Source organism: Engraulis encrasicolus, chromosome 21 (genome assembly GCF_034702125.1).
Source record: "Engraulis encrasicolus isolate BLACKSEA-1 chromosome 21, IST_EnEncr_1.0, whole genome shotgun sequence".
Classification (NCBI taxonomy): Eukaryota; Metazoa; Chordata; class Actinopteri; order Clupeiformes; family Engraulidae; genus Engraulis; species Engraulis encrasicolus.
Genome location: NC_085877.1, coordinates 39260457 through 39283150, shown reverse-complemented (window position 1 = coordinate 39283150; position 22694 = coordinate 39260457). Strand labels below are relative to the sequence as shown.

The 22694-nt window shown below is 44.9% G+C and overlaps 3 protein-coding genes across 12 annotated transcripts in view; all 3 read left to right on the top strand.

Moving 5' to 3' along the window:
- The window catches only part of si:dkey-165a24.9 (probable G-protein coupled receptor 132), a 17179-nt gene extending 9021 nt beyond the window's left edge, over positions 1–8158 (top strand). Inside the window, exons 6-7 of the mRNA XM_063186897.1 lie at positions 46–457; positions 8153–8158. Of these exons, the coding sequence (XP_063042967.1) occupies positions 46–457; positions 8153–8158 (418 nt within the window). The remainder of the gene's footprint in view (positions 1–45; positions 458–8152) is intronic.
- A 3411-nt stretch (positions 8159–11569) lies between these two features.
- Positions 11570–22694, top strand: part of fxr2 (FMR1 autosomal homolog 2) — a 66245-nt gene continuing 55120 nt past the window's right edge. For all 10 annotated transcript variants that reach the window (XM_063186699.1, XM_063186698.1, XM_063186697.1 and 7 more), the window contains exon 1: positions 11570–12262. In XM_063186699.1, coding sequence (XP_063042769.1) covers positions 12212–12262 — 51 coding nt within the window. In that variant the 5' untranslated portion in view covers positions 11570–12211. The remainder of the gene's footprint in view (positions 12263–22694) is intronic.
- LOC134438002 (zinc finger MYM-type protein 1-like) lies at positions 17306–21310 on the top strand. The gene is made up of 4 exons (XM_063187587.1): positions 17306–17964; positions 18070–18184; positions 19475–19759; positions 21269–21310. The coding sequence occupies exons 1-4, from the start codon at positions 17306–17308 to the stop codon at positions 21308–21310; spliced, it is 1101 nt and encodes a 366-aa protein (XP_063043657.1).

The window sequence follows — 22694 nt, the reverse complement described above, 5'->3', positions numbered from 1 at the left end:
TTACTGCAATGTGAAGTCATGCTATTTTTTCGTTTCCCTCGCCAGGTTCACCTCGGCGCGTATCGGCGTGACGCTGCGCGATTCGCCCTCGGTGTCGGACCAGGAGCGCCACCGCATCGTCGGCACGCTGGTGGTCATCACCGTCATCTTCATGCTGGTGTTCGGGCCCTACCACCTGGTCGGCGGCTACCGCTTCGTCCGCCTGCTCCTGGCCGCCGGCGACCCCTGCGACCTTGAGCGGTCGCTCTACCTCCGCTACCGCATCTGCTACGGCCTGACCAGCCTCAACACCCTGCTGGATCCCCTCTTCTACATCTTCCTGTGCCAGAACGCTCGGCTGGAGCTGCGCCGCTCCCTGCCGTGCCTCGGTGGCGGTGGTGGCGGCAAGGGGCCGGGGCAAAGGCAGCAGCAGGGGAAAAGTGGGGCGGCCGTGGCACAGGGGAAGGCAGGGTGCAGGGTGATGGGGCTCGGGCCAGGAGGAGGTGGGGGTGGGATCGGTGGAGGTGGTGGTTGTGGTGGTGGTGGACGAGGGAGAGCATTGGATCAGAGCGACAGCGTATAGGAGGGAGAGAGGGAGGGAGGCATGGACTGGGGCGGCGCAGGTGATGGTGCTCGGATCTGGACTTCTTTCATTCATTCACTCATTTATTTGATTAGGACCAGGACTTAAATTTGCAGCCAAAATGGCTAGCAGATGCTAATTTTCCTAATTTAAACGTACACTCATTAATGGGTCAAAGTGGCTAGTAAGTTGGTCTTTCCTTTTTTTAAACAGATATTTTTTAGGGACTTTATTTGACAGGACAGTCGAAGATGGTGACAGGAAGCGAATGGGACAGAGAGACAGGGGAGGATCGGAAAATGACCCCAGCCGGACTCGAACCGAGGTCCCCGTGGATGGGCATGCAAGTTGGTCTTTTCTACCAGCCAAACTGAAATTTCACCAGCATTGGGCCGGTTGGCTGGTGTTCATTTAGAGCCCTGATTAGGACAATGCACATTAATCAGTACATCAGCTAAAATAGCATCAATATACAGTAAACATGGCGGAGACATATGGTGCCTATGGTGGAGGTGTTGGCAGAAGGGAGGGTGGATGGGGTACGCAAGGCAGACCATTGGCAGTGTAACAGAATTAGAGTGATGGATGCATGGAGACAGGACAGAAGAATACCAGGGAAAGGTCATGTCTAGGACAGGAGAGAAGAAGGTTAAAGGTCATGTCTAGGTGGAAGGGGGTGGTGGTAGAAGAGGTAAAGGAGGCAGGCAGGCAGGATGGTGGCGGATACAACCTGCAAATGATTTTTATTTTTCATCATGCCTCCTCTTGTGTCTGTTAACGCTTTAGTTTGCACGAAGTGGGTGGGGGAAGTTTTTTTTTTTTTCATGATCAACATTTTTAATTAAGAGACGTTTTGACAGTACGAACGGAGGTCAGTTTTCTGCTGACATAAAAGTGACAGTATGTCGATGTGGATGGGGGAAGTTGAGACACAATGTGTTCGTCTGATGAGGCTATAGGCAGGCAGGAGTGGATGGCCTACAACAGGGGTGGGGAACCTTTTTCATTCGAAGGGCCACATCAAATTCATCTGAGGGAAAAGTCCGTAAAAGTCCTCCTAGGGCCGTACTATGAGCACAAACCAGGATTTCCCCCTGCACTTAAGGCCTATAATGAAGGTAGCTTCCTTTAAAACAGGCCCACCTTCTCTAGATCCCCTGAATATAACTGAATTGTATTGCAAATGTATTTTCTAAGATCCCTTTACAAAATATGTCATATTTCATGTGAAGCTGCATAACATTAAAACAATATCGAGGGCCAGATAAAACGGCCTCAAGGGCCGTAAACGGCCCTCGAGACATAGGTTCCCCACCCCGGGCCTACAAGGACATTATAGTTTAGGGTTAGAGGAAGCTGGAACACTGGCAACGTTTACATCGGACATTTAATTCAGAATTAGCTCCCTTTAATTAATTCTGAATAAAGCTGAAAGAATTCTGCTTTGAAAACGTCATGTAATCACTTCACAATTCGGAATTAAAGAAAAGATCGAAAGATCAAAGTAAACTCGACGGAACTGTTTAATTCTGAATCATTAATTCTGAATTTAAAACGTCATGTAAACGTAGCCACTGTGGCTGTAGTGAGGCCTAGTGTGGGTTAGGACGAGCAGGGATGGATAGAGGGAAAGGGGACGCAGGTGAAGAAATGCTGCTGACGGTTGACACTAATGATGTTACGATCAAGATTTTTTTGCCCTCGATTCCTAGTCCGAGTCAACTTGACACTAGTGGAAACTCTGTAAGATCATCACTCTGGAAGCTGCAGGAGGTGGTGGTGTTGTTGGAAGCAAACCTGTCAACCCATTAACGTTTTTCATAGAAATGTCCGTATTTCTGATCATTTGAGCGACAAAACAACAAGGAGAAACTCATATTGCGTTATTTTTTATGTTATACATGCTTCTTTTAAACGTGATGCGCTCAAATTGCCTCACCCGTACAAGGGGGCAGCCCCCAATGGTGCTCCAACTTTCCATGCTCAGTCATGGAGGAGGATGGGGGAGAGCACTGGCAGGTGGGGAGTTGAACCAGCAGCCTTTGAGCTACAATTCTCACGCCCTAACCGCTTACCCATGACTGCCCTAAAGTCTAGGTCAAGTCCAGGTGTTGAATGAACACTGCAAAATTTACTGTTTGAGAGACAGACAGACAGACAGACAGACAGACAGACAGACAGACAGACCGACGTGATGAGATGGGTAGGTGGACAGACAGGTTGGGTCTGCGCACTGTACACACGACAACAGCAGTCCGATGTTTATCTCCGGAGACGTGAGACTGTGTGTGTGTGTGCGTGTGCGTGCATGTGTGTGCAGTCCGATGTTTATCTCCGTAGACTTTAGAGAGGTGAGAACTGTACGTGCAAATGAAGGACGGGGCGGATTGTCAAAACTCTGTGTGTGACGGTGTGTGTGTGTGTGTGTGTGTGTGTGTGTGTGCGTGCGTACGCGCGTGTGTGCGTACGCGCGTGTGTGCGTACGCGCGTGTGTGCGTGTGTGCGTGCGTGCGTGGGCGCGCGCGCGCGCCTGTGTGTCTGTGTGCCAGTGCGACAGCATCTCTGACCCGGTTGGAAACCTGTTGGATTTTTTCTCTCCTGCGTTATCAGAATGAGTCTGGAAGGCAGCAGCTGATTCTATCAAGTGGAGTCGTTAAGGCTGCCACGCCACGCCACACAGCCTCATTCCTGGCATTGCACTGTGGTCCGGACACATGTGGGCAAAACGTGTGTGTGTGTGTGTGTGTGTGTGTGTGTGTGTGTGTGTGTGTGTGTGTGTGTGTGTGTGTGTGTGTGTGTGTGTTTGTGTGTGTGTGTGTGTGTGTGTGTGTGTGTGTGTGTGTGTGTGTGTGTGTGTGTGTGTGTGTGTGTGTGTGTGTGTGGTACACCTGTGGGCGAGCAAGATCACAACACTGAGCACCTGTTGCACGTGAGCTGGTATGGAGAGGTGGACATGGCAAAGATGGATATTACAATGTGACTTCACAATGGAATATTACAATGAGACTTTCTTTAGTATTAATACCAATGTGACTTTGGGGCGAATAGGAGAGACTTTCTTTATATTGACACCACTGCAATGGAGGATACCAAGGACCATTCTTTGAGTGTTTTAAACTAAGAATGTTCTGGGGGGTGTTTTCAGAGTGTTTCCCTTCAATGTGCTGTAACTTCACAGGAATATCAACTTTTCTTCACTGAAGAGGACTGACTGTTTTGCCTTTATGTCTGACAGTACAGTGGAGTAGAGACAGGAAATGAGTGGGGAGAGAGAGACGGGGAAGGATTGTCACATGACCCATGCCAGAATCGAACCTGGGTCGCCGGCATAGTAGCCCAGTGCCCACGGCAGGGCCAAGAGGACTGGCTTTTGATGGCTATTGTGATTACACACTATGATGACAACAACACAGCAATGGCGCCACCTTCAGTCTGTGGCTTGTAACTGCCCACCTAAATGAACTTTAAAACATAAAAATCACCTTCATTTTCTTTTTTTTTTGCTATTGTTTTTCAGCTACGGCTAGGGTTGCCAACCGTCCCTTGAAATACGGAATCGTCCTGTATTTACAGATGAAAGTACGGGTTCCGTATTGAACTGAAACGGGACACGGGACGTTAAAATGCAGGAAATTACATCTAAGAAATGCTAAATTTTCTGGGGGATGATCCTCAGACCTCCGGCACGATGAAGTGTCCCGTATTTTTTTCATTGACAGTTGGCAACCCTAGTTACGGCCATCAATAAAAAAATGACTCTGAGGCACAATACCTTCACGGCTCTTTAAAAGGCTGTAACCATGGCAACAGAAAGCACAAACAAACACTTTGGGGAGTGAAGGGAGTCAGGAAAGAGGTGTTGTTCCAAGTCTGGGGCCTATTGTGCGCGGAGTGGACACATTGTAAAAATGGAAGAGGGAGAGTATATGAGCAAGCTCTCTGTTGACTTTTAAGGAGGTAGCCAGAAATTCCCTGCATGCTTGCTGCTGAGTTTTCACACACATTTTGATACCCAGTCCACTCACCCCAAACGATGATGTGAGCCAGGTTTTTCTGTATGTGTCGGAAAGCCACTTGCCCATACCCTTGTGTGGTCCTATGTATTCTATCACCTGTTATTTGTGTGGCTGAACAAGTTCAGTATTTAGATTTCTTGGGGACAATGTTAGTGTTAATTTCAACACTATTCTGAGCACACATGGGCCCACTCAAGTTCAGTGTTACATTTTTTTTACTCGTTGAGTGTTGAATTAACACAGCAAAGTAAAAAATATTGCTAATGTGTTGCCTCATGTGTTGCCTCAACACTCAAAGAGTTTAATTCAACACTGAATCCAGTGGGGACATTGGCCCATATGCACATTGTTGAATTAATACTGCAAATGTTACTGTGTAGAAAAGTGAGATTGTGTTGGTGTGCTGAACAAAGTAAAAGCCCATGAATACATACTTTAATATTGACCTGACAGACTGTATGGTATAATTTGCACAAATTGCACAAAAATAACTTCTGCCATCTGCCTCTAATATAGACTATACTGTATTGTCCTTTATTTTTGATGCAGGAAAATAAAGTGTTCTGATTTCTTGTGGATAGACTTTTGGCATTTTGATGCAATTTTGTCAAAGTTAAAGCTGAGAATGTCCAGACAATACTGTAGTGTAGTTTTATTATGAAAAAATCAGAAGAGTTCAATAGCATAGTCAAGGGCGCTACCTGCTGTTCAAAGAACATCCCTGCACCTCTTTCAAAGAGAAGAGAGAGAGAGTATGTTTCAAGTCAGTATGTTCAGAGAACACTACTTTGGATTTTTCTAAGTAGACATGGTATGTGCCATTACAGCAAGTACTTATTATTGTGTTATTTTGGTAGCAGTATGGTAAGACATTAATAACATTTCAGTGCTCATGAAAAAGTGCCATTACTCATGTACAGTATGTGCTATGAAAGTGGTGTCTGTTTCCAGAAAACGTGGAGAAGCCTTTTAAAGACATTAAGCTTTTTTTTCAACCTCACAATTAGGCACCAAAAATCATTTCAGAGCTTCCTAGTGGATGAATGTCACATCTGAATTTGCTTGGCCTTCAAGGCTATAGCACTATGGAAGTAGCTGGTCGCCAATCTTTGGTTCACACAGGACATGAAAACGCAATTCTGCTTCCTTGCCAAGGGTCGTCGTATCCAGCGAAGGCAGACCACTCGTGTCAGCTCTATCGTGTGCTGTGTATTTGAAAGCTATTTGAATGTACTAAGTCAGGGTTTCCCAAACATTGGTGCGTGCACCCCTGGGGGTGCGCGGCCTGTTACCAGGGGGTGCGCGAGCTGAATAGAGCAATGGCGGATATATGTGTTTTTTTATCCAGCAGGTAGTTTTAATTGTTTGATGAATTGAAAGTGTCATTTACAACTCATAGACTTCTCATGCAATAAGTTCCATTGTAATGGTGGCAGAAAAAAACGTCTGATTGGAAATCAGGATTACCCAAAATGTGCGGTGGTGCAACATTCGCTTATAGGGCAGTGTTTCCCAACCAGGGGAGCACACTGCAGGGGGTACTTGGACATTTTTAATTTTAAAAATGTATGGAGCATAGTAACATTGGATTAGAAAAAGTGATGTAAACATGAGTTAGGGGTACTCATGGCACTATGAAAAGGGTTAGGGGGTACACAAAACCAAAAAGGTTGGGAAACACTGGCTTAGGGGGTGCGCGAACCACATTGAAATGTGAAAGGGGGTGCACGGGGGGGAAAGTTTGGGAACCACTGTACTTAGTCATTAATGTCAATGTTTTTATCGTGACATACAAGTGCAAGCTATAATTTCTTGAAAGTCCTTGTGTGCATTTTACTCTTCAGAAAGTGTGAATTAAATTGCATCATTCAAACTTGCTGAAGATCTTGATGTTGCACTTTTACATTTACAGCCACAGCAACAGCAACAGCAACAGTAGAATGACAATATAAAGCATTTTGGGCAGTCATGGGTGAGCGGTTAGGGCGTCAGACTTGCATCCCAGAGGTTGCCGGTTCGACTCCCGACCCGCCAGGTTGGTGGGGGGAGTAATCAACCAGTGCTCTCCCCCATCCTCCTCCATGACTGAGGTACCCTGAGCATGGTACCGTCCCACCGCACTGCTCCCCATGGGGCGCCACTGAGGGCTGCCCCCTTGCACGGGTGAGGCATAAATGCAATTTCGTTGTGTGCAGTGTGCAGTGTTCACTTGTGTGCTGTGGAATGCTGTGTCACAATGACAATGGGAGTTGGAGTTTCCCAATGGGCTTTCATTTCACTTCAAGACATTCTCTTGAACTCGCAAGAAAAGTGCCGTTTCACCAACTCCTGAGGCTAAGGCATGTTGCTGCCATCTATGGGGCATAGATGTGTATGACAGGAGCTGCAACACAAAGTCTCTTTCTAAATAACTATACGACACGTCTCCACATGGCCAGGCTATGAGCTCTGTGGTGAACAGACTTGATTGAATGTGTTATGACTACATGTGTTTTTGAAATATATGACAATATCTAATAAAAGTCTGATCTTGTGCAAACAGGCAAAGCAAGGGCACTGTCTTCTAGACATAAGAGTCAGCATGTTGTGATAATTATTGTCCTTCATCTGCCATTGCTTGGGGTTAGAGCATGACACGGGACTGGATTTTCACTCCCGTCCCATCCTGGTCCCAGAAAAAAATCCCATCCCGTCCACTCCTGTAAGAATGTCTCCCAAACCTGCCCACTCCCACTCAAAATCAGTCCCACTCCCTCCCACTCCCGTTTGTCTTGTTTCATCAAAAAAATGAGGGAGGATTGCTTTTTGTTTTAATTATGAAAAATTGAGAAGTTCAGGGTATAGCTTCAATTTTTACAGGACACATGGCCGTATCCAACTCCTGCTCTAATGTCGAATGTGGCTGGAGCAGTCATGTGGTTAGGGAGGTGGACTGAAATGATAACTCCAGCCAATTTCAACATGCAGTTGCAATGCTCACTACCCTGGACTTGGAATTTGGCGTAGGCCTATGTTAAGCCTAAATTCAATATTTAAAGAGTATTTGTGCAGTGTTAGGACTAACACGATGGGAGTTCAATTTGACTACAAAAGGATTACATAGTGAAATTAAGGTAACACTTTATTTGACGCCGCCGTCACACTAATGACATAACAGTGTCATAACACTGCCGTACATGTGTCATAAACATTGTGCCAATGTCATAAACACTTTGACAATCTGTTATATGGTAAAGACAGCCCTAACAAGGTCAACTTCTCGTGACCATAAAATGTTGATGACATGATATCATCCATGTCATCCATGTGGCATGACACTGTTTTGACTCTATTATGACACTGTTATGTCATAGGTATGGTTCAAGTAAAGTGTTGCCGAAATTTGATCGCATGGCTGTACACCTGTGCTGATGTCTGATGTTTGGTGGCAGGAGGTGTTTTGTGGTTGTTGTTTGGCAACAACAACACCAACAGCTGACATCTGTGTCCGCCACTCCAGTGTCTTGTTTTGTTTTGACCAACTCAGTCAGTGCTGAATTGTGTCTACATGTGTCCGTGTGTGTCCACACATCAGTTGTAAAACGGCATACGTCTGGTTTATCTATAGCCATGTTTGGAATGAAGCAGATATTTGCACGATCACAATGAGACGCTTTGTCTAGAAATATGACTTCCCAAGATATTAAAAAACGCTGATTCCTACTTGAAGCAGCGAGTGAGCTGCCTCACAAACATTTGGACTGCACTGCACACACAATTCACGTCAGCCAATCAGGGCAGATTACTGAGGACATGCTTGAAGAAGGTCCCTTGCCAGCGCAGTGACTCTAGAGTAGCCTAACTGCCCTGCTGCACAGCAAAAAAGTCTGTTAGCGCCATGTGTCATAAATGCAGAGCAGAAGTCCCTCCCATATGCTGTTTCGTGGACACAATTTCTAACCAGGATGCTTCACATGGGTGGCAGTGTGCATGCTGCGCAGCCTGTGCAGTAATGCTCCTTTAAGAACGAGCCCTATATGACGGGGCACTGAGGACAACGGGGGTGTACACACAGGATTCAGAAAGTAAAAGTGCTGCCAGACATTCTCCCTGCCTTTGCTTCTTCTGTGCACACAGGTGATTTAAAGAATTCATACCTGGCTTGAAGACGTGTTAATTGAAATTACAATAAACTTGTTCATTGAATTTTATGAATCAAATATGTGTTATTTAATTTCTGAATTTTCCCAGTCATACTGAATAAAATTTGATGGTGGTAAGTATTTATGACATTTGTGAATGGGCAGCATGAATTTTGGAAATTACCAAACATATTACAAAGGGCACCTTTAAAGGGACACAGGAAATGGTCAAAAAAGGTACTGCAACTATGCTGCTCATTGAAACTGGGTTGCCTATTGCCAAATTTGATCTTTTCATGAAAGCTTACTAAGTAATAAACTAATATTTTCTAGTATGGCCCAAGTACAGTCATTTTTGCAGCTAAAAATGGCTATTTTGGGAAATTCAAAATGGCGGACCATGGAGAAGATCCCCCTTTTCATGTATGAAAAGTGCAATTTTTCCAGTCATAATGAATACTTAGAAGTTGATGGTGGTGGTAAGTATTCATGAAAAAGGTAACATTAGTGAATGGGCAGCATGAATTAAGGAAATAAACAGCTAAAAATCTCATACAGTGTCCCTTTAAGACAGCAAATGTCACTCACTGTGTAGGCCTGGAGTGCGTTTTAATATGTGACCTTGCCTCCTCCACTTGCTTCACGTCATGATGACATCACTGACAACAGCATTATATTTCAATATCTTGCAAAAGCTCAATTGTAGAGTCTTTTTCTCATTTGCAATTGGGATGGTGAATGAAAAACAGTCCCTCAAAAGTTGTTGTGGCGAGGCTGACAGCTGGGAAACTTTATCGTTTTCTTCACGGAGGAGGGGCCAGGAGGCGGGACGAGGAGACAAGCGCAAGTGGAGGAGGCAAGGTCGCATATTAAGACGCACTCATTGCTCCTCAGCTGCCGTGTGTCATGGCTGCCCCCACGTTTCACACATGCGAGCGCGGGTTAAAAGCAGAGAGGTTACATTTCACTGTGTGCTGTATTAGTGCTGTGTCAGCTGCAGCGACGAATGGGAATCACTTTCACTTAATATGAAAAAATGTATTTCAGTCACAGCTGATCTGAAAAAGAAATACAAAAATACTTACAAAGCGATGGAATGGCCATACAAGTCTCGTGGTGAAATCAAAGAACAAGGCCAATTTCTTGGTGCCACATGAGTTAAGTTTATTTTGTTAAGTTGAATCAGGGACCCTGTACAATAGACTTTAAAATGGTAATATTAAACATAACATAAGATAATATTGTACAGGTCCCTGACTCAACTTCCCCAAATAAACTAAATCCATTATTCAACATATTAATTGGTTGATGAATTCATAATGTAAAGCTCATTTCCATCTGCAGTCCTGCAGTCCCTGTGTAGTCAATATGAATAATGTTCAATCATGATATAATATAGGCCAAATATATAGGCCATGTTGAATAATGATAATATAATGTAGGCTATATTTTGAATATGATATGATATAATATGAATAATGTTGTTTTGTATAGGGATTGTGGCAGTCCAAAACATTTTTCCCTGAGAGCAGACTCTACTCCACTCTAGGCAGTCATGGGTAAGTGTTTAGGGCGTCAGACTTGTAGCCCAAAGATTGCCGGTCCGACTCCCAACCCGCCAGTTTGGGGGGGAGAGTAATCAACCATTGCTCTCCCCCATCCTCCTCCATGACTGAGGTACCCTGAGCGTAGCACCGTCCCGCCGCACTGCTCCCCAGGGGCGCCATTGTGGGCTGCCCCCCTTGCACGGGTGAGGCATAATGCAATTTTGTTGTGTGCAGTGTGCAGTGTTCACTTGTGTGCTGTGTGTGGAGTGCTGTGTCACAATGACAATGGGAGTTGGAGTTTCACAATGGGCTTTCACTTCTACTACCCATTGCCTCAGCTTTTCTGTTTCTTTAATTAGGCCTAGAGTGTGTTAATCTCCCCCGTCACCAACAGACGTTTGCTTACAAAATGCAAGTCTCTCTTTCTCTCTCTCTCCCTCTCTCTCTCTCGCACACACACACACACACACACACACACACACACACACACACACACACACACACACACACACACACACACACACACACACTGCCTCCCCACCCCCTCCACAAGTGACCAGTTGTGAAAGTAGCAGCAACCACCATCAATCACATGTTTTTTTTAGTTACATTACATTAAGTCAATGACAAATGGAAATGGCAAAATATAGGCCTAAATGTTATTTAAAATATAAACATACTGATATTATAACTGTTCTGATTAAAATAGACGCTAGTATGAAATTAATATGAATCCTATCATATTTTTGTATATCGATGTATATAGATTTTGTATATCTATAGCTCGAGGAAAGCCAGAACACAACATGGCTTGGTGGTCTTGGTGGCACAATTTTATGAATGAAAAGCTAAACATAGTAAGTGAAATGATTAAAAGTAGCCCATCTATCAACCGGTAGGCCTGTAGTTTTATATAGCCCACAGATCAGTTGGCCCAATACAATGAATTCTATAAGCCTTCGTATAACTAGGCCTATTAGGTTATGCTTAATTCATTTCTGTACCGTTTTTTTCTCTTCAGCGTTGGAAAATACAGCAAAGGAGGATGTGAAAAACACAACAGAATGCGGGGTGTGCAACAGGGAGGCAGGGCAAAATAGACGGGAAATTAAGCCAATAGTTGTCAATAAAAGAGTTGGGACGTTAATGGAACCTCTTTGACCAGTCCTTAATGGCAGAACCAATAATAAACTCCGATTTTCTTGAATGGCGTTATCGCTAACCAATGACAAGTGCATACGCCGTTTAGGGCGGTGTGAAATGCACGGAGGGGAGGGGTTTTGAGGTCATTCACACCCCTCTCTGTTTCACTCTGACGGCGTGCGTTTGAGGGGACGGGCGGTAGGGGTAAAAGGAGTTGCCGGGCGTTAGCAAAGCATAAACGGCGTTTGGGAGGAGGTATTTGACGCAATTTGCTATTAGAAAACAAGACAGAACCGCCAGTCTCCTAACCGAATACCAAGCCGACCTAAACACTTAGCCTACAGCACAATTTTGAACGCCGACAGCTGGGAGAAGTAAGGTGTCGAATATCGCTAATTGGCGACACAGCTAGCAGTTAGCCAGCACCTCTTTCATAGCTAGCATAGCTACATCCTCATTAGCAAACAATCATCCTCGAGACCCAGGCAGCACCGTCTGATACGTCTGGTTGCAAACAACGACAGTATTCCATGCTATTAGCGTACACGCTCTCCTTATTTAACAGTTCGAGCTAACGTTTGCGAAAAGAGCTAGTTTGGCCGCTGGAAAACGGTCTGTGGCTGGCTACCCATTGATACTGCGAACCATCACTCCCAGGTCCCCCATCACCTCTGCCCCTATCCCCTTCCACCCGACACCCTGGACATCCACAAGCGGCCGGAGAACGGCGTCGAGCCAGCAGCGAAGCTGGGGGTTGTTTCGGACTCGCACCTCATAGGAGCGCCGACAGAAAGGCATAGTCGTGGGGAGGCGAAGACGACTATGGACGGGCTGGCGGTGGAGGTCCGAGGCTCGAACGGGGCCTTCTACAAGGTAAATGAAATATTATCTTGCAGTTTAGTGGGCTGTCATTGGCAGTGCGATTCGTCGAAGTTCATCACACGCCGCCTTTAGCATCCCGCTTTGTCTCTGAATCGGGACCTGGGCTGCTACTATCAGTCGCATCATTCGTCAACGAGGCCTGAGCAAACGATAAGGTCACAGTCAGTAGATTGTTTTCATGCACGACAGGTTCAGAGCAGCCATTGTCTGACATGTTGGCCAACGCTTACAAGATCACCGGAACATTATATTGATGTCAAGTCCATTACTCGCAGGTTGCTGTCGTCCAAATGGCTAAGGCCTGCAATTACTTTATTGAGGTAGCAAGCTGCCCTAGCTAACTAGCCAGTACATAAAATCAAGACCGCTTTCTTGTGCTAGACATTTGCGTACCGGTTTGGTGGAAAGTACCTTGCTGCTCATTTTCAAAGTGATTCAGAGGCATGTTTAAAGGGACGTGTTGCCATTTAAATCTCTCAAGTTAGCCATTACCACGACTCTTATTCGATTTATGTGTGTACCATAAATAGGCCAGAATCCACATGGCTTCGCAGAAAGAGAGAGGTCCCAGCTATATTAAGGATAATGTAAGAAGTGACCCGGCCATATGCATACTCAACTTTGGTCTTACGAGCACTTGAGTTGCGCATTACAGAAACCAATCCCTTCTTCCCTCTCCTCTGTTTAGTCTTTACTTCTTTGAGAGTCACATGATGACAGCCGATATTTTGCCAAAAATCAGGTCAATTCAGACGAACGCACATTACGTTGCAAGCCACTCTGGTCACAAGGGCCCTAAATACTCTCTCTCTTTCTCCCTGCACTGCTCTGCTCTGCTCAACAAAAGATACCTTACCCAAGGCGCCCTTTCAACCTAACATGCGGATGAAATGAAATCTTTTTTTCCTTCTCTGAGATGGAATATCAGTGAAGCCATTATACAGGCCATATTCTCTCTCTCTCTCTCTCTCTCTCTCTCTCTCTCTCTCTCTCTCTCTCTCTCTCTCCCTCAGAAGTGGAGCACAGGGCTTGTTTACTAGGAAGGGTTTGTCTGTAGGCCGAAGCTTCATGAAAGACTGTCATCATTGCCTAAAAAGACAGTGATGACTGCAAATTCTGAATGAATCACATAAGCTAGTACCATATGAGATGTAAGGGAGACGGGCGGCCATTCAACAGGGAGGTTTTGATTTGACTGAAGTCTTACACCATCATGTGAGCTGCTGATGGCCTTGGCTTTTTTTGCTGTGTGTGTGTGTGTGCGCGTGTGTGTGTGCGCGTGTGTGTGTGTGTGTGTGTGTGTGTGTGTGTGTGAGAGAGCGAGAGAGCCGTGAAGCCCTAAAGAGCTGAGGGGGCTGAGCAGGTGTGTGTGTGTGTGTGTGTGTGTGTGTGTGTGTGTGTGTGTGTGTGTGTGTGTGTGTGTGTGTGTGTGTGTGTGTGTGTGTGTGTGTGTGTGTGAGCAACAGGTGATCCTAATCTTGACACTCAACACTCGACACCCGCGCCACAGCCAGGCACACACTCATTCACTACAACACACGCACGCACACACACGCATGCCTGCTTTCTTAATCACTGTAAGTTTATACGATCAAACTGCTTGTTTGTATCCCCCGTCTCCTCTGAGTCTGTGCTTTATTTTGTCAAGCTGAACAGACTTTAATATGTTACTCGGTTAACAAAGTTGCTCATCCATATCCTGGCCCTTTCACACATTTCAGTTATCCCTTCCTGGTGTCATTGACCGACCTAAAGAGCTCTCTTTTTTAAACCTTTTTCTTTTAAATTAAGAAACCCTGCCTTAGGTGGTGCTAGGGATGCACGATGTCAAAAAAATTCGGCCGATACCGATATCCGATTATGATATTGCGGTTTTGGCCGATGACCGATATTAACCGATACCGATGTTATTCTTTCTTTTTTAAAAACAAAAGAGATGACAATGATGCAAAAAACTGAATTTTTGAATGTTCTTATTTCCAAAAACACTTTTTAACTCCCTGTAATAATTAGATAAAAAAGAGAGACAAAATAGAAGACAAACAGTGAAAGTCATCGTCAAGTCCATTCTTTTAGAACCGTAACATATATAAAAAAACATCGGTGTTAACATCGGCCCAGTTTTACCCATCAGACCGATGTCCGACGTGTTGAATTTCGGCCGATATCGGCCGATACCGATACATCTGGCCGATACATTGTGCATCCCTAGGTGGTGCATGTTTCTAGTTACCTTAGTTACCTTGCCTTAAGCGAGTTACGGATTTCCCTTCAATTCACACGCTAGTCACACACACACACACACACACACACACACACACACACACACACACACACACACACACACACACACACACACACACACGCACCACACACACACACACACACACACACAGTGTGTCTGACATCAAAACAGGAAGATATGAAGACACAGACTTGGCGTCTTGGAACTAGTGAGGCTTGTTTTTAATAACATCCTACGACAGGATTGTTTTAGACAAGAAGACCATTTCGTGCTGTCACTCATAGAACACGGTGGCTTTTATTGTTTGTTGGCCGAGAAAGGCTGCCTTAGAAAAAACACTGCTCACTGATGAAGATCAAACCTTTACTGCCTTGCATTTCTGTTGGTCTTCCCCACTGGTTTTTTGTTTCATTTCCTAAGTGCATGAATTGGACACCGTCTTTGGCTTTGAAGTATACTGGGTGGTTATGATTGTAGCCTTCGTCTTAAATGGCTCCATTTAGTTAGCCTGATTATCATCGACGTTCAAATCTCTTCGAGACTTGGTCTGACCAAGAGCATAACAATTAACGTTTCTCAAACGGCATAGTCGACCCGCCTCCCTTGGTTTGCTTATGGTTGTTTGCGTACCGACAAAGTGGGAGGAGTTCCTGTATTTTCGGGAACTCAGAAAGTACTTGCATTGCTCTTGACCTGACTAGTTGCAACGACGAAAGTGTTGCGTCACTAGGAGGGCACAGCCTGGCTACCATTTAGTCAGCAAGTGTGTCCAGTTTTCCAAGAGGTGGTAGGTGGATGGGGGGATAGAGAGGGAATTGAGGATATGGGGACTATTGTCTTGAGTAATTTGGAGAAGTACTTGGTAAGAATAAGACATTTATTTGAAGGGTAGTCAACTCCACAATATCGCCATAGTCACCATGATCGCATGGAACCATTAGTCATTGTGTGGTTATGGCGTCACCGCTAAGATATGGTCGGTGTCACCACTCTTCTCTTAAACTTAGCTGTTGGTGCACTGCCCTTACATGTGCTGCTACGAAAACGTTCTTGACCCATATGAAGATGAGTGAGTGACTGAGTGAGGTGGGGATGGTTTGACTTGTTGTTGTTTTTTTCCATCTATGTGTATGAGTGGGGATGTAGCATCAGTAGGAATGGGGTGTTAAGGGCAGGTCCTCTACCTCCTTGACCACTGTATGATTGCTCTCCACTCATGGGGCACCTAAGTCACGCCCTCTACTTCCTGGTTCATGGGGCAGAGGGAGTCAAAAAATGATTAATGGGCTTGAAAATGAGTGATTTTTGGATTTGTGGTGCATAGGTGGAGGTCCAAGGTTTGGATTGGTGTAAAAAAAACACTCATTTTCAAGCCCAGTAATTATTTTTTGACTCCCCCTGCCCCATGAACCAGGAAGTAGAGGGCTTGACTTAGGTGCCCATACTACGGTGGAATATGAAGTATGTACTAACTCAGTGGCGGCTTGCCCATAGAGGGCGCTCGGGCGCCGCCCTCCTGACGCTGAGAGGAAGAGGAGGAGAAAACAATAAATGTATAATTCGAAATAATATGTGTATCATTTCCCCACATATGTGTGGTCCATGCCAAGTGTATTCATGTGTGTTTCTACAATAATCCAAAATGAATCTGTCATGTCTGCCTTTGAATTTCGACTGTGGGAATCACAATTTTCTCTTCTTGGGCGCTGTCTTGAGCGACCCTGAAGTGAGGCAAACGGCCAATCGGGAAATGGTTGCCAAGACAAAATATAAAAAAAAATCGATTCATTTCAGCCTATCAGCGTCGCCGAAAAAAATGATTGGGGGCGCTAGAAATTGCGAACTACAGAAATGTTTGTGCTGTCACCATAGTGATCAGCTAAACTTCTTTGTTGACGTTTTACACAATCTGAGAGGAATGATGGCGGCGATATTGACCGTAGCTGAGGTGAATCCACCAAATTCAGTCATTTCTTTGAGGACCTATCCTTTCGCAAGAAGGACGATGGCTGAAAGGATACAGGTGAAGGAGCTGGGGCCCGACAAACCAGAGATTAATATAGCACAGCCAACCAAAGAGGGGACGAGGAAGTACATTCGGACTTTTAACCGAAGTTGGTTTGAGCGAAAGTCCTGGCTAACAGGCTGTGGGGCAACCAGTGCACTGTTTTGTTTTCCCTGCATCCTCTTCAAAAATGACAAGTCCGATACGACATGGACTGAGTCTGGACAGACGGATTTAAAGCACTTATCTGAACGGATGAAAAAACACGAACGGTCAAGAGTGCACATGGAGAATTGTGTAAAGCTTGCCATGCTAGGGAGGGTCAGCATAGCGACTCAATTAGACGACGGTCACCGCATAGCCATTCGGCGGCACAATGAGGAGGTAGACAAAAATAGACATGTTTTGTCAAAGATCATTGATTGTGTGAAATTCTGTGGTGCGTTTGAGCTGGCAATGAGGGGACACGACGAGAGAGAGAGTTCTGACAACCCAGGAATTTTCAGGGGCCTGGTGGACCTATTGGCTTCAATCGATCAGGACCTGAGGCAGCACCTGGACAACGCCACCGTGTTCAAAGGTACATCCAAAACTGTACAAAACGAGCTGTTGGACTGTATGCTGGCAGTCCTTAAAGAAAGAATAATCGAAGAGGTTACAACTGCGCGGTACGTAGCTATCCAGGCAGACGAGACCACTGACGTATCCACTCATTGTCAGCTTGTTCTAGTACTACGCTACATCGACAACGAGCATAACGTACAAGAACGCTTTTTTCAAGTTCATGAAGCTGGAAAGGGCATGTGCGCATGTGATATCGGATGCTTTGCTGGAGAGGCTGCGCACTATTCTTCCCGAGGGCCAGGGTGGAAAGTTGATTGCCCAGGCCTATGATGGGGCCGCTGTGATGAGGGGAGCCACTGGCGGAGTGCAGCGCAAGGTGCAAGACATCTACCCTACCGCGCATTACACCCACTGTTACGCCCATCAACTCAACCTTGTCATGCAGAAAGCAACTTCTCACATTCCCCAGATAAGTCACTTCTTTTCAGATATGGGGGGATTCGCTTCTTTTTTTACCAAGTCGACCAAGAGAACAGCTGTGCTTGATGAAATGGTGGCCCACAGACTTCCGAGTGCCTCGTCAACACGCTGGAACTTTAACAGTCGTGCAGTGAACACTGTGTACGAGCACAAGGATGACCTGGTGAGGTGTTTTCAGACCATCCGCAACAGCGACGCTTTTGATGGACAGACAAACAGAGAAGCCGGTGGGTTTGTCCGTATGCTGGAAGACGAATCCTTCTGTTTCTTCCTCAACCTCTTCCACAAGATTATGCCACATGTCGATATCTTGTACAGCCAGCTACAGAGGAGAAACTGTGACTCCATCTACATCGGAGGGGCCATGCAGGCATTCATTCGCCGCATGCAGAATATCAGGTAAATGCATCAATATTAAAAGTAGCCGTGATGTTAATTATCCGACCATTGTTGGTTAATATACTGACAGCCTTCTGAACTCATGAATTGTATGTGTTGGATCAGGGATGCTGTCCCTTTCTTGGTTGGGGATGAGGAGTACAGGGGACCTGTTCAGGAACCAGCCCCAAAGAGACGGAGAACGTTGGAAGAGGACAGACAGCAACGTTTGGCAGAGGAGGTAAGCACTTGTTTACATCCGAGTGTCAATAAACATTTAATTAACTCAAAAACGGCAACTATCTGACATTCTGTCGCAAAAAAACATTTAATGTTGTGTAATGTTATTTACACAGAATTATAGTCCAATCATGTATGTTATGTTTGTATGTGTTGTATTTCAATGTAACACATGCATTTCTGCAATAAAATAACCAAGGTCTGCTGGTGTTGATGCAGACTCTATACATTATAGATATGCAAGAGTAGAAGGGTTCACAGGCCATTATGATTCTCATGAAATGATAACTACAAATATATTATACCTTTATATCATACCATCTCATATTATGAAAAAAACTAATGACTATTCAAAATGTGATTGCTGAATATCCCCTAAACACTCCCAGTTAGTCTTATTAAACTTAAGGCCCATTTATACCCTACGGAACCGGACGAAATTCGTCTTTCCGGGTCAACCGTTACTCCCGGAGTTGCATTCATACCTCCGTCCGTAAAATTGATGTTACGTAATAAATCCTCTAGAGGGCAGAGGTTGGCTATGAATGGACGGTTGCTGTGGCAGATTTGTGTTTGTTTTACAAATTATTTAGCCCAAATAAAATAGCCAGACCTAGGATTCACAGAGATAACACATTGAAACAACTTTAAGATTTGTGTAATGATGTATAAACAAATCCAGGAGGCTTCGTGCTGGCCATTTAGGTTTGTTGTTGAGAAAACGAACGTCCTCCGAGCCCAAATGTAAACAAATGATGCATGTTTTTTAGCTTGGCTAGCATGGTAATGGAAATATACCCTTTCACAAACTCACAGGTTATTTCATTAACTATTTGTATCGTTTTTAGATGTGAAATACTTCTCTTCTTCGTTGAGTTTTGTAAATTGGTGTCTTTTTCACTATACTGCCACCCACGGCCGCCTCTGGTATTGCTCCGTTTCACCCGTAGTCACCGGATTGCTAAGCACTCGACCAACGGACAAACTGACGGATGAAACGACCCCCGGAACCGGGTGAAAGCGTCCGTTTCCGTAATTACCGTAGGGTATAAATGGGCCTTTACTCTTCCATGAATGTCCTGAATCTGATGCACTGGCAGGGAACACCTTGGTTACATTCATTTCCTATTGTCTACACTTCTCTATATGAATGCCTGCTTGTATTGTTAAAAAAAACGTTGTATATTGCTTCTTACAGAGTGATAAAATGTATCTATTGCCTCTCTCTAGTCTCTACCCATCATTTCCTGTGAAAACCTAATTCTTAATTTTTAAATTTCACATTTCATAGGTGTGTGACACCATTATGACCCATGCCACAGAGAGATTTGCCTTCACCAAACACCTTGTCAGCGCCACTCTGTTGCAAGGAGACCTCTTCCAACAGCACAGGAGAAAGTTCCCAGATAGAGCCCTGGAAACTACAGTGGAAGCCTATCCCTCACTGGACAAGGCCAGACTTAAAACAGAACTGTCCCTGATCTATGACAATGAGGAGTTCCAGAATTGCAGTGGTGCGCTGGCTCTTTACCAGGTTTTGATGGCAAATAACCTTCAGGACACTTTCGCCGAAACTGTAAGTCTTTTAAACATCCTCATCACCACACCCATGACAACAGCGGAATCAGAGAGGTGCTTCTCTACATTAAACAGGATAAAAACCTTCCTCAGGAATACCATGGCACAAGACAGGCTTAATGCTCTAGCAATGCTCTCCATTGAAAAGAAGATGGCACGTGGCATTCATGATTTCAATTCCAGGGTGATTGAAAAATTTGCTTCTCAGAAGGACAGAAGAGCAAAATTCTTATACAAATAGGGACTTGCACCATTTTTTGTGTCTAGATGTGTGCAGCTGTGAATGCAGATACTGTATTTGTTCATAATGTAAGATCCATGTACATTCAGTTTTGTGTGTGTGTGTGTGTGTGTGTGTGTGTGTGTGTGTGTGTGTGTGTGTGTGTGTGTGTGTGTGTGTGTGTGTGTGTGCGCGCATTTGAGGTTGTGGATGTGTGCTAGTGTGAATACAGATAGATGATCTGCACGTATGGATTCAGGTTGTGTGTGTGTGTGCATATTTGCACATGTTGATGTGTGCTGGTGTGAATACGGTACAAACACTATGTATATATTTTGTTCATATGTCATTTAGACAGAGATTATTTAAGTATATATTCTAGACTGTATAAGTCTCTCTGATTTAGATGTGTGTGTGTGTGTGTGTGTGTGTGTGTGTGTGTGTGTGTGTGTGTGTGTGTGTGTGTGTGTGTGTGTGTGTGTGTGTGTGTGTGTGTGTGTGTGTGTGTGTGTGTGTGTGTGTGTGTGTATTGTATGATATATTTGTATTTTTGCTCTGTTCCTGGCAAATGAATATTGAGACTAACTGAACTGTTGATTTTGAAGAAATTAAATTTTCACTTTGCAAATATAATTTTCTGAGCATTTATTTGCTATTTATGTACATCATGCAACTGAAAATGCAGGCTGAATCGAGCAGGTTTTGCATTTCTTATGTCAAACAGGTTAATCCAAAAATGCGCTAGAATGCAGGAAATTGCACCTAAGAAATCCCAAATTTTCTGTGACATATGCTTACAGTATCACTCTTGGTGCCCCACCAAAACTTTTTTTGACCAGCCGCCACTGTACTACCTGTCTATCGTCAACAGGGCTCTATATTAACACCAGCCAACTGCCCAAATCCTGGTGTTATTTCAGTTTGTCTAGTAGAAAAGGCCAACTCACTACCCACTGTGACCCATGAGTTAGTGTTTGTTTGTACAATTAGCATATACGGTAGTAGCCATTTTGGCTGGTGGTGAAAAAAAGTTAATTTAGGGCCCTGCTTCTTCCCACCATGCGTCAACAGTAGTAGCCAACATCAGTGTTTTCCAACCACAGCACTCCGCTGGTGGTAAGTGGAAAAAAAAATGAATGATGACAAATGTGTGGAGCATTTGGAAATACCTTCACAAGAAAGGGTTTGACTATGATCAAGCTCCAGGGTTTGATCATATATTCACTCCTTGAAAAAATATCAAAGTAGGAAATGCGCTCTTCTTCCTGCACAGATTATCTCTTGCAGATGGGCAAGGGCCTCTTCAGAGTTCAAAAGGTTCCAGGCTGACTGTATTGATTTTCCAATTAGCTGAACTGGACAAAAATATTAGAACCAAACAACAACAAAAACTACATCCATTTTATGTTTTACCTTTAATGCATTCAAGAAGGTCCACATTTGTCATCATTCATTTTTTTTTATCCAATATAGGAAGAGATCTAGAGCACGAGTGAGGGGGTACTCATGGTATGACAGGTTTAGAGGGGTATGTGATGCATAAAACGTTGGGAAACACTATCCGCATCTTGGAGTACAAGACTGGTACAGTATAGTGTTGGTTGTGTCGTTGAACCGATTTAATTGATAGTCATTGAATCAATTATTTTGGACGGCTCCTAGACGTGAACGATTGGAACGAATCACAGCTTTGAGCCACTCATTTCCGTTGGGGGTGGTTGCTGTGGTGGTGGCGGCTGTGTTATTGATAACAGAAAGTGAAGGCAGGATCTAAAAGCAGACTGCTACTAGTACCACCGCGACCCTCACTGACGCTGTGCTCCGCCATGATGGCTCGGCCACATGGCCTCCTCTTCACCATGTGGAGGTGATGGGCTACATCCTGGGTCTTTGGGTGACGAGGAGTGGGGAGTAAGTGTCACCCGACGTCACGGGACAGATGCACCATGGGACATCCCGGTCCCAGCCGGCCGGTCGGCCACTCCTGTAGGTGTCATGTTCCCTCTGCTTACAAGCCAAAAAAGACTTGATGGTGTGTGGGTGGGGAGTTACTGGTCTCACACTGCGCATGTGTGTGTGTGGTGGGGTGGGGTTGGGGTGTCACCCTGCTTGGGTGGTGGGATGTCACAGTTGGGTGAAGTTGCTGGTTGAGGGTGGTTCCTTGGGTGCACGCACACACACAGCAGGCTGGTGGTGGTGGTGGTGGTGATGGTGGTGGTGGGTGGGTGTAGCGGGGGCGCACGCACGCACGCACGCACGCACGCAGAGGAGATGATCATGCCTCCTCACTAGAATATTACCTCACTGCTCCCATGTGGCTCCTTGTGCTTCAACTGTTGTATGTGGCGGCTTGACTTGGTGTGTACAGCAGGGGTTCTCAATGTGTGGTCCAGGGGCCACTGGTGGTCTGTGTGATGCCTCAAGTGGTCTGCATTTTCTCAAAAATGTGCGATCTGAAATGCTAGATGGTGCATGAGGATATCCAGAAAATCGCGCTAAAAGTTGCAGCACTTTTGAGTGTCGTTGCGATTTTGTTGCGGCAGGAAGTGAAAAGTGCGGTTTTGGTTGTGATTTTAACTTGAGGAATATTTTGAATATTGACTAAGCCAAGGGATTTTCAACAAATGTAGTCAGCATTTCCAAGAGATATTTGTAATGTTATAGTAAGTGTAAACATATCTAATACTAGTTCTCTGACTATAATGACAGGCCT

What these genes read in the sequence shown, in the direction of transcription:
- LOC134438002 (XM_063187587.1), top strand. Translation starts at nt 17,306, where the DNA reads ATGAAGCTGGAAAGGGCATGTGCGCATGTGATATCGGATGCTTTGCTG. An exon ending in CGCCGCATGCAGAATATCAG is followed by an intron (nt 17,965 to 18,069) that starts GTAAATGCATCA and finishes GTGTTGGATCAG; the next exon opens with GGATGCTGTCCCTTTCTTGG. An exon ending in AGCAACGTTTGGCAGAGGAG is followed by an intron (nt 18,185 to 19,474) that starts GTAAGCACTTGT and finishes CACATTTCATAG; the next exon opens with GTGTGTGACACCATTATGAC.